Source organism: Macrotis lagotis, chromosome 6 (genome assembly GCF_037893015.1).
Source record: "Macrotis lagotis isolate mMagLag1 chromosome 6, bilby.v1.9.chrom.fasta, whole genome shotgun sequence".
Taxonomy (NCBI): Eukaryota; Metazoa; Chordata; class Mammalia; order Peramelemorphia; family Peramelidae; genus Macrotis; species Macrotis lagotis.
Genome location: NC_133663.1, coordinates 196,791,717 through 196,805,820, shown reverse-complemented (window position 1 = coordinate 196,805,820; position 14,104 = coordinate 196,791,717). Strand labels below are relative to the sequence as shown.

Here is a 14,104-nt window from a genome sequence, read left to right as displayed (position 1 = left end):
CACTGTTCAGAGATCTAGGACAACCCTGGGAGATCTATTATGGACAACACTATCCTCATTCAGAGGAAAACAAACAAATCAAAAAAACCCAGAGAATCTGAATTGAAACTATGTTCACTTTTTTTAGTTTTTTTTTTTGCAAGGCAATGGGGTTAAGTGGCTTGCCCAAGGCCACACAGCTAGATAATTATTAAGTGTCTTTGAACTCAAATACTCCTGACTCCAGGGCCAGTGCTCTATCCACTGCACCGCCTAGCTGCCACCTAGCTGCCCCCTATGTTCACTTCTTTAAAAAACTTCTCTTATCCTTTTCCTTCCTATCCCATGGTTTTCTTTCTTTTTCCTTAATCCTAATTCCTCCTGTACAAAAATGAGTAATATGGAAACATGTCATACACAAATATATATGTACAACTTTTACTAGACTGTTTGCCACTGAGGGGAGGGGTGGGGGGAAGGGAGGGAGGGTGATAGAAAAATGTGCAACTTATAAATATGCAAGTGCATGAATGTTAAAAAACTTTCAAAACTTGTAAATGGAAAAAGAAAAGAAAAGGGAAAAGGGTAAAAAAAAGGTCCCAGTGGCAGAGGCACATTAATTGGACCTTGATTCCTATATTGCTTTGGATTTTTTTCTTTTTCTCCTTTTACGTCTTGTCTCTCCTTTGGGATTTTAAGCTTTTTTTTGAGTATAGGGGTTGTCTTTCTTTTTATCAATTGTGTCTTCAACACCCAGCACAGAGTTGTCCTAATTCCTCTACAAAATGACTAATATGGAAACATGTTAACACAAATATATATGTACAACTTCACTAGTTTACTTGCCACTGAGGGCAGGGGTGGAGGGGAGGAAAGGTGGTAGAAAAAATGTGCAACTTATAAATATGCAAGTGGATGAATGCCACATTATAGGGCTTAATATATGTTTATTGAATTGGACTAGATTGGATTCGCTAATATTTTATTTTCCTTTGGTAGGTGTCTTTGCTCTATTCTATGTCAGTAACCAGTTTCGGACTTTTCCTTTCACCATCAAGGACCAGTGTATTATCTTCTACAGTGGACTTAGAGGAGCTGGGAGTTTTTCACTTGCATTTTTGCTGCCCCTGTCTCTGTTCCCTAGGAAGAAAATGTTTGTGACAGCCACTCTTGTTATTATATATTTTACTGTATTCATTCAGGTTGGTGACTTTCATTTGAATAAAAATAATTTTTATCGTATTTCCAACATCCCCCCCTCCTCCCTTTAACAAATAGAATATAGTTTTAAAAAGCACTACTTAATTTTCAGCATATGACTAATAACTCAAGGGAAATTTAGATCAGAACAGAGGCTTCAAATTCTCCTGAAAAGTTTTGGTTTAGGACAACTCTTAACTGTATTGCAGCTTTAATTTATATTAAGCAAACTATATAGTTTATAGAATCAAATTCAATAAATTTATCAAGCTTGTACTGTATCTAAGGCATGGTGACTACAAAGAGCACTTTTCCATAAGGAACTTACTCCTGAGAGAGGACACTCAAAATGTACACAACCATAGTTAAAATAGTAACTGGTTCTGTGATTTCACTGGTATTCCCAGGGAATTCCCAGGTAAGGAAATTCCCTTCACCAATCCAGGTCAGCATCTTCTCTGCAACTACAGAGAACTGTTTGGAATATATAAACTTGAGAAAGGAGAAAGTACTAACAACTAGGGGACCAGTGATTTTCTCCTGATCCCTCTAATATTAAGATCACAGTTGATACTAGAAAGGACTTTTTATCTTGTAGCCAATACCTTGTTAGTTCATGTTTCATTTAGAATTAATTCTTACAGAATAAATTCAGTTACTTAGGATGAAAATTTTATTCCTTCTTAACAAAAAAGGATAAAAATTGCTTACCTTGCTTAAATTATTAATTATTATTAAAAGTAATTAATGATAGAACCAAGACTAGGATTTTTAATCTCCACTGAGTGCACTAATTATTTTTTAGTTATGATTAATTCTAATAATGTATAAAATTATATGTTAATTATGACAAAAGAATGTTTAATTATTATATTAAATAATAGCAAGGATGTGTTGATTATAAGTTATAATTAATAATAATAATAATAATAATAACCAAAATTAAGACACTGGAATTCTACATTCTAACTCTAGTTTTGCTATTAAATTGTTTTCAAACCCTGGGACTTTTCTTCTCCTAGGTCTTAGTTTCCTCACTAGAAACAGAGGGATTAGACTGAAATGACCTCTTCATTCCTTCCCTGTCCTTCTTGTATTTTATAATATGGGAACAGTTTTCTAGATGAGAGTTTAGTCCAAGAAAACTAAGGTATTAAGGAAATCCATAGATTTTTGAAATAGAAATAACATTGATTTCAGGAGGCATCATAGGTTTAGGAAGATTTTTAATAACAGCAGTTTAGTTCAAGGAAACATAAAACATTAGAGTAAGAAAAAAAGTCAGCTTTATGGGGGAGGGGGCACAACTTGCAACATGAAAAAACAAATAGGAAGAATGGAGGATACAAGTCAGGTCCACTAGGACTCAGATAGAATTAAATATCCTTCTGAGGTTTCAGAGAGAATGGGGCATCTCAGAACTGTAACTCTGGTGGGGTTTTATATAGGGTTCTTAGTGAGAACAGAACCAAGTGTTGGGTGACCAAAACAGGAAGCATGGAACTGAGAACTGGTGCCAATTCATGCTAGGAGGGTGGGGAAGGAAGATAGAAGACTAGGGAATTGGGGATTGGCTGCTCGTTGCTAAAAAAGAAAAGGGAAAGAAGGTTTTTTTGGTCCATTATTGTTAACCTTAATTTGATAGAGTTATTCAGGTGGTTTGAGCTTCCTGGTCTTCTTCAATGGGACGTTAGTGAAGTTATTAAACATGACTTGTCATTTATTGGAAATGTGACCTTGAAAAATTCACTTCATCTCTCTGTGCCACAATTTCTTGTCTGTAAAGGAGATTAGATGATCTCTAATTTCCTTTTCTACTCTAAATTGTGTGATCTCATTTACCTTCTAATTTTCATCTCTGAGTATTAGATAGGAATAACAAATAAAATGAAAAAAAAAATTGTTCTTCTTTCCATTCCAGGGAATCACCATTGGCCCTTTGGTCAGATACCTAGATGTGAAAAAGACCAACAAAAAAGAATCCATCAATGAAGAGCTTCATACCCGTGTAAGTTATCTATATAACTAACAAAGAGAAATAGAGAAATGATTCAGAAGAAACCACATAACCTTCTCAAATAGAGTAATTGCATCTACCTTTGGTTGGAATGGGAAGCTATCATACAACATGAAATTGTCATTAGAGTACTGGGCCAGAATGATTAAGTTGGACTTCCTGCTTCAAATAAATCAGTCATTGACCTTGTCATTTCTTAATCAGAGTAACTGCTTTTTTCCAATTTTTGGTAGGGTGATGCTAGTCAGTTACTGTCCAGTGACCTTCTTTAAAGGAATTTTTTCAGCAATTTTTACTAAGAAATTATTCTATGCAAAGCACTAAGAGCCAGGGATACAGATCAAGAAATAAAACGGTCCCTCTTCTCATAACATGTCAGAAGGTAATGAACAGTAGTCCTTAGGAGTAGCAAAGCAGACAATAATATAGCTTGTACAATCTCATTTCCATTAATAAGACCATATCAGTTTCTGATGGTGAACCCTTAGACATTACCAAGCTGAAGACTTCCTTTTAAAGATCTTCAGGAGTTACAGATGTTGAGCAGTTGGGGACTATATCACTTCTATTGGTAATTACCAGGTCGTTTTCCTATAATTGTTGCTTTCTTGCTCTTGGACTTTATGGTCTGCCCCTATTCTTAGTAATTGATAGCTGGCTGGTAATGGTGGTACCCTTGAAGGTAGGAATGATAGGTCCTTTCTCCATGGGGGTTTTGCTCCTGGATGATGGCTGTGGAAAGTGCATCTGGCAGTAGAGCCAATGACCTTAAGGGAGTTGCTATTTCCTTGAATTTTGAGCACAGGATTTGAAGCAGCCTCCACTAGAATCTGAAAACAAATGGTGGTAGAGATTTGAAAGTCATACTGAGGGGCAGCTAGGGGGTGCAGTGGATAGAGCACTGACCCTGGAGCCAGGAGGACTTGAGTTCAAATCTTAACACAAACCCTCGATAATTGCCTAGCTGTGTGACCTTGGGCAAGTCACTTAACCCCATTGCTTTGTTAAACAAAAAACAAAAAAAAAGTCATACTGCTCTGCTGAAAAGTGAAAATCAAAAGTCCTTTTTTTGGAGGTTCTTCTCTGGTTTTGCTTTGAAAAGTCAATGATTTCAATGATGTGGGCACATTCTCCATCCAAGCAGATTGTTGCCTTGAGTGTTTCATAGTTGCTATAGACAAATTTTTTCAATGACCTAGTATCTGCCATCTTGTGATAAATATTACTGTACTTAGATGAACTTAAGCTTCCTTGGCCACCATCCAGGGTTAATCCTCAAACAACAATACACTCTGTCATCAGTCCCATTTTTAAAAACCTTTTGAGCTTGGTAAAACCAGTCATATGTTTTGCTCCAGCTTAGCCTTACCAGATCTAAAATTATATTATAAAGCATCAGTCATCAAAGCTGTCTGGTGTCAACTAAGAAATAGAGTGGTGGATCAGTGGAATAGACTAGGTGCAATAGCAGGAAACAATTATAGTAATCTGCTGTTTGATAAACCCGAAGAATCCAAATATTGGGATAAAAACTCTCTCTGATAAAAACTGTTGGGAAAATTAGAAGTTAGTATGGAAGAAACTTGGATTAGACCAACACCTCATAACCTATACTAAGATAAGATCAAAATGGATTCAGGATTTAGACATAAAAAACAATATTATAAGCAAACTAGAAGATCAAGGAGTAGTTTAGCTGTCAGATCTATGGAAAGGGACACACTTTATGACTAAGGAAGAGATGGAAAACAGCTTTAAAAACAAACTAGATAATTTTGATTACATTAAATTAAAAAGCTTTCACATAGACAAAATCACTGTAACCATAGCTTTTGCTTCAACAGCATGGCCTTTGAGAACCCAAGGGAAAGGAACAGAATTTTAGTGGAAGACTGAAAATATTTTGATGAGGAAATATATAGGTTTTTAGAGCTAAATATATATATATATATATATATATATAAACACAAATGTATTTACATGTACATATACCTAACACCCACAAATATAGTCATTAGAGCAGTAGAAAAAAAAATCCAAGCCCAAATATTTAGAAACTGATGAAAATGTGGGAATAGCTAGTGAAGAAGGAAGAATTGAGAAGTGTAGGAATTGAGAAGCATTATTTGTTCAAGAAACCAGAGTTTCAGTATTCAGTTAAGGAATTGGGATATTAATTTCTTTCTTCTTTTTTCCTCATTATTATTTCATGGAGAAGTCAGTGAATTGATGTAGTATTTAGGTCTAAATTCATTCTGTAATATTGTTTCATGAAAATATTAGAAACTCACACTCACTGAAGTTTCCTACCTTAAATTCATTTGGAGTCTGATCTGTATTTCCTTTGAACTAATTTGTTGCTAAATTCCCAAAAGAGAGGTCTTGTATTATGTTGAATAGACAACTGACTTTGAAGTCAAGAATACCTGGGTTTTAAATTTCTTTCTGTTTCATTATCTGGGTGACCCTGAGCAATTCATTTCCTTCTTTAGTGACTCAAGCATACTTAAAGCCTCTAAATTTCAGAAAGGTCATTTTTTTTATTAGTGAGTATTTCCTTCCTTGCTATCACAATTACATGTTCAAAATTTCCATTTTGTTTTCCCTAAACAGCTTTGTATAAACACATGCAATATATTAGAGGTCTAATGATAGAATGAAAGTAGTTATGGACAGAATTTTAATATTGCCTACAGTAGTATTTGCTCTATTGTGGTAGTTATATTAATAGCCTATGTTTCTATAGAATACTGTTTGCCAGTCACCTCCTATATATTTTCTCATTTGATCCTCATAATAATCCTTATGAGGTATAGGTTATTATCATCTTCATTTTTCAGATAAGAAAATTAAAGCTGAGAGAATTTAAGCAACTTTTCCAGTCATACAGACAATAAGTAACAGAGGCAAGATTTGAAATCAATCTTCTTGACTCCTTTTCCAGAACTCTAAACACTATGTCACATAGTTAACCCTGCTTATTATAGGAGGAAACAAACTAAATATAACCATGGTGGATTTTGTTTTGTTTTGTTTTCAGGGAGATCAGAGTTTGTTATTAATTATTAAGATGTGTATAGTTAGGTTTCACTAAATGGTACTTCTTGGTTATTTCCAGTGAGATTCAACTAGGTTATTATACAAAGTATTTTACAGATACCATTCACTTGTTGTTAGAAGTTCTCATCATAGTCAAAAAATTTAATGCATAGTCTCTAAATCCATGAAACTAAGTGAAAAGACAATTTGGGGTACTATGGAGGTAAAGTATTTAGAAAGAGTGATGGGCATGCTCAGAGTTTCAAAATATTAAAGGTCCAGTCTGCCAGGTGCCTATTTTCCCTATGCATGACCTTTGTTTCTGTATTTGTCAGAATAAACATTTCACAGACTATCGTGTCCTTGTGTTCAATTTTGGTAGCTGATGGACCATTTGAAGGCTGGAATTGAAGATGTGTGTGGACAATGGAGTCATTACCAAGTGAGAGACAAGTAAGGAACTTGGACATTTTGTGAGCAGATCCTATTGAAGAGATTAAGTTAGAAAGAAATAGATAAAAATGAAGAGTATCTGGGGGAAGTAATGAGAAAAATCTGAAAATCATCTTGTAGGAATACAATAAAAAAAATTTTTTTAAAAAGTCATCTTGGAGGGGAAAACAGTCAATAAGACTATGAAGTTTTCACCAGGAAAAGACTGTGGTGATTATATGATGGCCAGTTTTCAAATGCTCAAAAAAGTTGATGGGTGGAAGAGAGAATCAACTTGTTCTATGTTGCTCCAACCCTAGTTATTCTCTTTGAACTTCAAAGTCCTAGTTCATCATTCAGACACTTCAAACTGCATATTCTATAGACATCTCAAGCTCAATATGTCCAAAGTGAATTTATAACATTCCTAAGAGTGTATTATGTCAGTATATCTAATCTCCCAGCACATAAACTAGTAAGGAAATCAAGTACATTTGGGAGACTGAATGACACCAATTCTTATAGCACATATCCCTCTCCTGATCTTCCCTAGTATTGTGAAGGAGATTGCTATTCTTCTAATAACCCAAGTTCAATGCCTTGATGTCCTCCTTGTATCACCTCCTCATTCATTCACTTATTCAATCAGTAGTAAAATCTCCAGTTCAGATCCTTGTTACCTTTTGCTGGATCTTAAGTAATAGTTTCCAATTTGATCTTCTTATTTCAACTCCAGTCCTTCCTCTCCATAATTTTCAAAGGGATTTTTCTAAAATTCTGGGTTGATCATATGACCCCCTAACCAACTCAATAAATCCCAGTGGCTCTCTATTATGTTTGGGGTCAGAAATAAACTTTTCTGTTTGACTATTAAGGCTCTTCCCAAAAATGAACCTTTCCTAGTTTTCCAGTTCATACTATTCAAAGTATATAAAATGTAGCAAATTGTTCTATCCTAGTGGAAATATGCAGTAAAAATTTGAATAATACAACCATTTTTTGCTGAATTTATTATTCACACACTAATCCAAATCTCTGTATTCTTTTGCAGTCTCTCTAGTACAGTTACATTGGCCTTCTTTCTATGACTCACACAAGTCACATTTTCAGACCTTTGTACACTGTCCCACATGCCTGGAATGCTCTTCTATACCTTACCTCCTGAAATCTCTGCTGTCTTTAAAGATTTAGCTTGAGTGATATTTTGTAAATGAAAATTTTCCTGATTCCATTAGCCACTAGTACTTTCTCTTCCAAGGTTAGCTTGTATTCAATTTGCATAGAGCTAGGGATGGAACCTATTAATTCATTAGCATAGGGGACTCCAAGTAAGGAAACTCCCTTCACCTATGAAGGTCAGCACCTTCTCTGCAACTTAGAAGAAGACCTTAGAACATTGCCTAGACTAGGGTCTTACAGACAGGCTACATGACATCAGGATTTTGACTCTGACTCTGAGATCAGCTTTCCATACACTATACCATAATGCTTCTTTATATTTCTGGGACTTTTTCCTGTTGGAATGGAACAGAATCAGATGTTTTTGATTGAGCCACATTAAAAGGGAGACATCAAAACCCACACTTTAATATATATTTTTATTTCTAGTTGATAGATTTAGAGCGAGAAAGAAACTTAAAGATCATTTTATTCAATACTATCATATTATTGGTAGAAAACTAAAGCACAGAGAGAGATGAAGTGATTTGCCCAAAGTCACACAGCTATTAATCAACAGAGTGCATTTTGATGGATTTTGAACCCACATTCTTTTACATTGACTCCAGATACTTCTTACACTTGTTATCATGCTTATATAGAAAGACTGGGACTTTTTCCCCCTTTATATTGTATTATTTGCTAGGTACAATTTATCCATCAACTTCTCATGTACAATTTGCATATATCAGTGTAATTTAAATATATAATGCAACAAAAAACCCAAGTCTTTTGGGCTTTGATGCCAGCCCTCTACTCACTATACCATGTTTCCTCTCTTAACATGTATGTGTGTTGTATAGATAATGCAAGTATATAAACATGTATATACCTACATACATGTACATAGCTCTCTTGTTCAAATGTAAGCTTGTTAAAGGTATGGGTTATTTTCACTTTTGTCTTTGCATTAGTCATTAGCATAATAGTTTGCATAGAAGGTGCTTAATAAATTCTTGTAGATTGATTTATTGATAATTTAATCAATTTTGTCCTGATCTGAAATTGAAAGGTATAGTTTCTCAGCACTCACTGAAAGAGGTACTGAGGAGAAAACTAAGAAAAACAACTGGATGATATTTTATATTCTTGGCAGTCCTGGGACAAGAGGACAAGGGTCTTCCTTTGACATATGCTTCTGACTAGACCAGAAAATAGTGGTAAGAATATAGGTCACATTCATGCAGATTTTCCTCCTTTCTTTTAGGAAGAAGTCTAAAGTAGAACACACCCTTCTTTGATATCTTTTTCTCTCTGTGGATCCAAGACAATTTCATCATTCTACTTTTTCTTTTTAAAAATAGTGGGTTTATTTCTCTTTTCTCTATTTTCTCTTTCTTCCTCAACCTCTTCTACATTGACTTTAATCAAGAGAGCAGAATTTCTTCACTATTATTAGTTTTGAATGTGCTCTGTAGTGGTCATTTTACAGGATGGGTGTAAAGGATCTCACCACACACCTTTATGATTTCCATCCTCAACACTCCCTGGTTGCTTCCATTTTCCTTATGATTGTGCTTTGAGGCTTAGAGTTGTTAGACTGCATGCCCATCAATTGAATAGGGTGTGGGAGTGGTCCTTCCTGCTTTAAAATTTTATTTAATCTTCCTTTCAGGAATGTTTGTATATATCATTGGGACTATGTTAAAGGGTACATGCTTGACTTAAAGACTTAAAGTCTTTGATAAAGCCAATGCATGTATAAAGCAGTAGAAACTTTTTTGAAATAGTTCTAGGACATTTGTACTCCCAAGGAAATTCAAATGACTGGGTCCATTAATCATGTTTTATTGGTCAACTGCAAACGTTCCTTGGGGCTTAGTAGGATGAACTAGGTCGGGAGAAGATGGAAGCATCTTTCTCCTTAAATTCCAACAGATTTTTACTTAACAAGGAGACAAAAAGAAGCAAAGTGTAGTAGATGGCAATGGCAATATTTGGAGTTTGGTAGACCAGTTTTCAAGAAGTACTTCAGTGATCATGGGCCAATCACTTAATTTTCAATATCCCTGGTCACTGTCTAAGAATAAAAGTTATAAAGCTGTTCATCTTCATGATGGAAGGAGTTTTTGCTTTTCAGGTTCTCTGAGCAAAATAACTGATCCAAACTCCTCTTCTACCACCCCCCAAAAAAATCATAGGGAAAAGGAAAACAAAGAAGTTTTGTTTAATAGGCCAGTGGAGCACCAAAGGCAAATGGGCTCTCTGCCTGGGATAGTAGAAGTGATTTGTGTATTGACTGGAATGCTGGATTAGATAAACTCTGAGATTCATAATTTCAAATTCCTCTTCTCCATATTTTCCCATTTTCAGGTCTCATTTCAGAACTCCATTTCCTAGAGAAAAGGATGAAATTTAGAATTATGGAGTTTAAAAAAATAGTTATTTAGTGGTGGTTGTAGCAAAATGTAGGTTCAAATGAATAGAATGAATCACTCTGTCAACTTTTCAGACCTTTCCTGTGACCTCTTTCCCTCACGGGATGCCAAGAGGGAGACCACAACTTTAGCTATGAATAACATTGGTGTGGTGGTGGCACATGTATGCAAACTGTAGGCTTTTGGGTGGGTAATGTTTTGGGGTTGTTTGTGGTTGGCCTCATAGGGATTTCTGGATGAAAATTTTTTGTAAGTCACTGATTTAGGGTGATTAAGCTGGCTTTATCTAGACCCAGAGAATAGACCTAGGAGCAATGAGTAGGAATTACAAAAAAAAAAAGGAAATTTTAAGCTTGCTGTCAGAAAAAAACTTCTTAATAACTCTATTCAGAGAGAGAATAAACTGCCTCAGGAGACAATGGGTCCAACTACAATAGAAGTCCTCAAGAAGACTGGTTCTGTAGTCAGATAATTTGGGTTGAAATTCTGTCTTTGAATGTCTATAAGACCTTGACTAATCATTTAATCTTCCTAGATCTCAGGCTCCTCTTTGGTAAAATGGTGGTGGTGGTAGAGATACCAGATGACATATGTGGTTCTTTCTGGTTTTAATTATGTAACCCTATGATCACATAAAGTTGGACCCTCCTTTAGAAGAGAATGGAGGCATATAAGCTGCCCTTTGAATAGAAAATTATCAAAAGAATTGATAACTACTACTTAAAACACACCAGAGAACAAACTGGACCACATGCTTGATGTGAGGCTCAGTCAATAATGGGCAAGGGGTGCAAGCATAATAATCAGCACCAAATTAGTGTGCAGCCTATTCAGTCTTTCTGTTATTCAGACTGTCAGGGCATATGTTTTTGGAATTTTTTTCCCTTAATTGGCAGGATTCAAAATTATCTGCAACATAATGGGGCAAAACTACTGTAACTACTGGGCCATTTAAACTTATTGGTGTCTGGCTGAATAGGCCAGTATTACTGTAAGTGCAGCTGCTGCTGTTATGTACTATTAGAATAGAACATTTGTTCAAAAGCTTCAACCCACCCTCATTTCTTTTCTTACAATTGGAGTTAAGCTATGCTGTGCCTCCCCCATTCCCCACTTTACTCCCACTTTTTGCCCTGATTGCAGCTTGTCCCTTCCCTTTGTCTACTTGATTTCCAATATATGCAGGCCAGTGGGCCATCATTTCCTTCTTTCTTTTCTTCATTTAAAAAATGCACCATTTGGGGAGATGGAGCGGGATTGTTGTTAAAAGGCTAAGACAGCTATGATTCCAGGTCTTTTTTCAATGTTTTAAAAAGTAGACATAATAATGTTGATGATGTCTTCTCTCTCTCTCTCTCTCTCTCTCTCTCTCTCTCTCTCTCTGACTCTCTCCCTCTCATTCTGACACAGATAGATACATATCACTGGTTTCTGAAAAGTTCTTTTTCATTTTCAGGTTTAAGAAGTTTGACCATAAATACTTACGGAAAATTTTGATCCGAGAGAACCAACCTAAATCAAGCATTGTTTCATTGTATAAGAAGCTGGAAATGAAACAGGCTATTGAGATGGTAGAGACCGGGATTCTTAGTACAACAGCTTTTATGATTCCCTTCCAGTAAGTCAATTCCATTTTTTCAGTCAAGGAACTGTGTATGCTAAAATTCAAAAGTGACTTAATCATTGAATTTCAAATAAAGATAATAATTTATAAATAATAATAATTTCATAGCCAAAGTCAAAGAGATAGCTCTTGAAGAATGAACCTTCTAGGTGCTAATATAAGCCTTTCCATTTGAAAGTTTCCCCTGGGCATATCTTCTTTTACCTTGTGTCTGCAAATACCTGTCAAGCAGAAGTTAAACTATATAAAGATCTCTGACACCCTGTAGAGTTACAAACTAGACTACACATTCTTTCCCACCTATCAACCTGTCTTAGACTCAGCACTCTTGTCAGCTGCTGCTCTTGTAGTTTCTGCTCTTTGCTACTTTATTTCTATTATATCCTCCCTAACCCACTTTCACCTATGTTGATCAAGGAATGTATCATTGTGGGGTTGGAGGAGCACAACAAGGAGGAGGTGCAATGGGATATGATTGTTTGCTGGGTCATAGATGGAAAGTCAAGTCCATTTAGAATTGTGTAAAGACAAAGTCTGTATGAGTGTATGGAGAGATCTGGTCATGCGCTATTATAGTAAGTATAAATTATTGAGGAAATATGGTATGGGGAAGTTAAAGTAATGAACTGGAAGAGATCTCATTTTGCAGATGAGGAAATAGAGTTCTCCCTTTCCCTCATTGACTTTAATTGATTTGTCCAAGGCTTTACAAGGCATATTACAATGTCAAGGGTAGGTTTGGACCCAGACTCTCTGATTCTAAATCCACTGTATCATAAGTGAAGACCAGAATGTGCATAAAAAATATTATGGAAATGTGAAGCAAATCAATATAAGCTTGACCCATCCACCCCAATTCTTCCTGAAAGAATTTCATGAATTTCCTATTATAGACTTCTTAGATGTTATTTTTATCAAAGTATGTGACTCACAAAAAGAAAGCTAGAAACATTTGAAAATGACAATAACTTTCATTTGGGGCTATAGTCCTACCAATTAATATCATTTCCTCTTAGAGTTAATGAAACTCCCAAAGGTGTTTGATTTACTTACTAGCTTATGGACTCAGAGATTACTTAGGTTGAAATGACAGTAATTTATGGATCCATTTAATTCAATTTGATTAAGTACCTGCTTTGTACAGAGTGCTTTTCTAGCTCCTCCCTGGGAGGAGATATAAAGCATGTATCTTTGCCCCCATTTAGGGTTGATAATTTAGTAGTGAAGGTATGACATGCATAATATGGAGAACAGAGCATGAAAAATACATAAAGGAAATGGGAATAAAGTGCTATGGCAATTCCAAGTAAGAAAGATTATTTTTGATCTGGAAGTCCAAAAGAAAGAGATCAAGGAAGAATTTTTAGGAGATGTCACTTTTGAAGGGTATCTTTAAAGATGAACTGAATTTCAATGATTAAAGATGGAGGAGATAGAAAATGAAGACACTCCAGAAATGGGGAATTATATGAACCAATGTGCAGAGATGAGAAAGCATAGACCCTGGCAGATGATGAAAAGTAGTCCAATTAGACAGGTGCATGGAGTGGTGAAAAATAGTGACAGTTGAAGCTTGAAGGATAGAGTTAAAAGCATCCCTCCCCATCATGGCTTCTTTAAATTCAGAAAGCCACTTGAGAGAAACATAAGCAATGAAAATCAAAAGAAATGACATTGAAGTCTATGTTTCCTAACTCCAGGATAGCTCCCTTCCATTTAGATAATGATACACCAATGCCATTCTTGTTATGTATTGTATAATAGAGAAAGTGTTGAAGTTTGAGAGTTTGAGCAATGAATGAATTCACTAAAGACACTCAACACTTTGAAATATGAAGGACATATAAGTTTTATTACTCAGTAGCAAGGTTATGGCAAGCAGGTTGATTCTTAGGGATAAACAATCAACAAAACAATGGATTCCTGACTTAGCCTGAAAGGATTAAGTCTTTTAGCTACTACCCCTCATACCTCATCTTCCTGCCCCCTTTAAAAGCCAGCTCACTTCTTAGTTGGGTTGTTTGTCTTCCTTTGAGAAGGCAACCTGCTTTGGAGGAGCATGATCCCCCAGATAATCTCTCATACTTCTATACCTTTCCTTTATTGCTCATTCTGTCATGATGACTTATGTCATCCATGCAACTGCTGCTGACTTCCAACTGCCTTTACTTTTTCTTTCCCTTAATTTTTTCTATGATATATACTTACATTCTCTCT

The 14,104-nt window shown here is 35.5% G+C and overlaps 1 protein-coding gene across 2 annotated transcripts in view; it reads left to right on the top strand.

Moving 5' to 3' along the window:
• Positions 1-14,104, top strand: part of SLC9A4 (solute carrier family 9 member A4) — an 88,370-nt gene that overhangs the window by 53,398 nt on the left and 20,868 nt on the right. For both annotated transcript variants that reach the window (XM_074192209.1, XM_074192210.1), the window contains exons 5-8: positions 979-1,181; positions 3,101-3,187; positions 6,618-6,688; positions 11,720-11,881. In XM_074192209.1, coding sequence (XP_074048310.1) covers positions 979-1,181; positions 3,101-3,187; positions 6,618-6,688; positions 11,720-11,881 — 523 coding nt within the window. The remainder of the gene's footprint in view (positions 1-978; positions 1,182-3,100; positions 3,188-6,617; positions 6,689-11,719; positions 11,882-14,104) is intronic.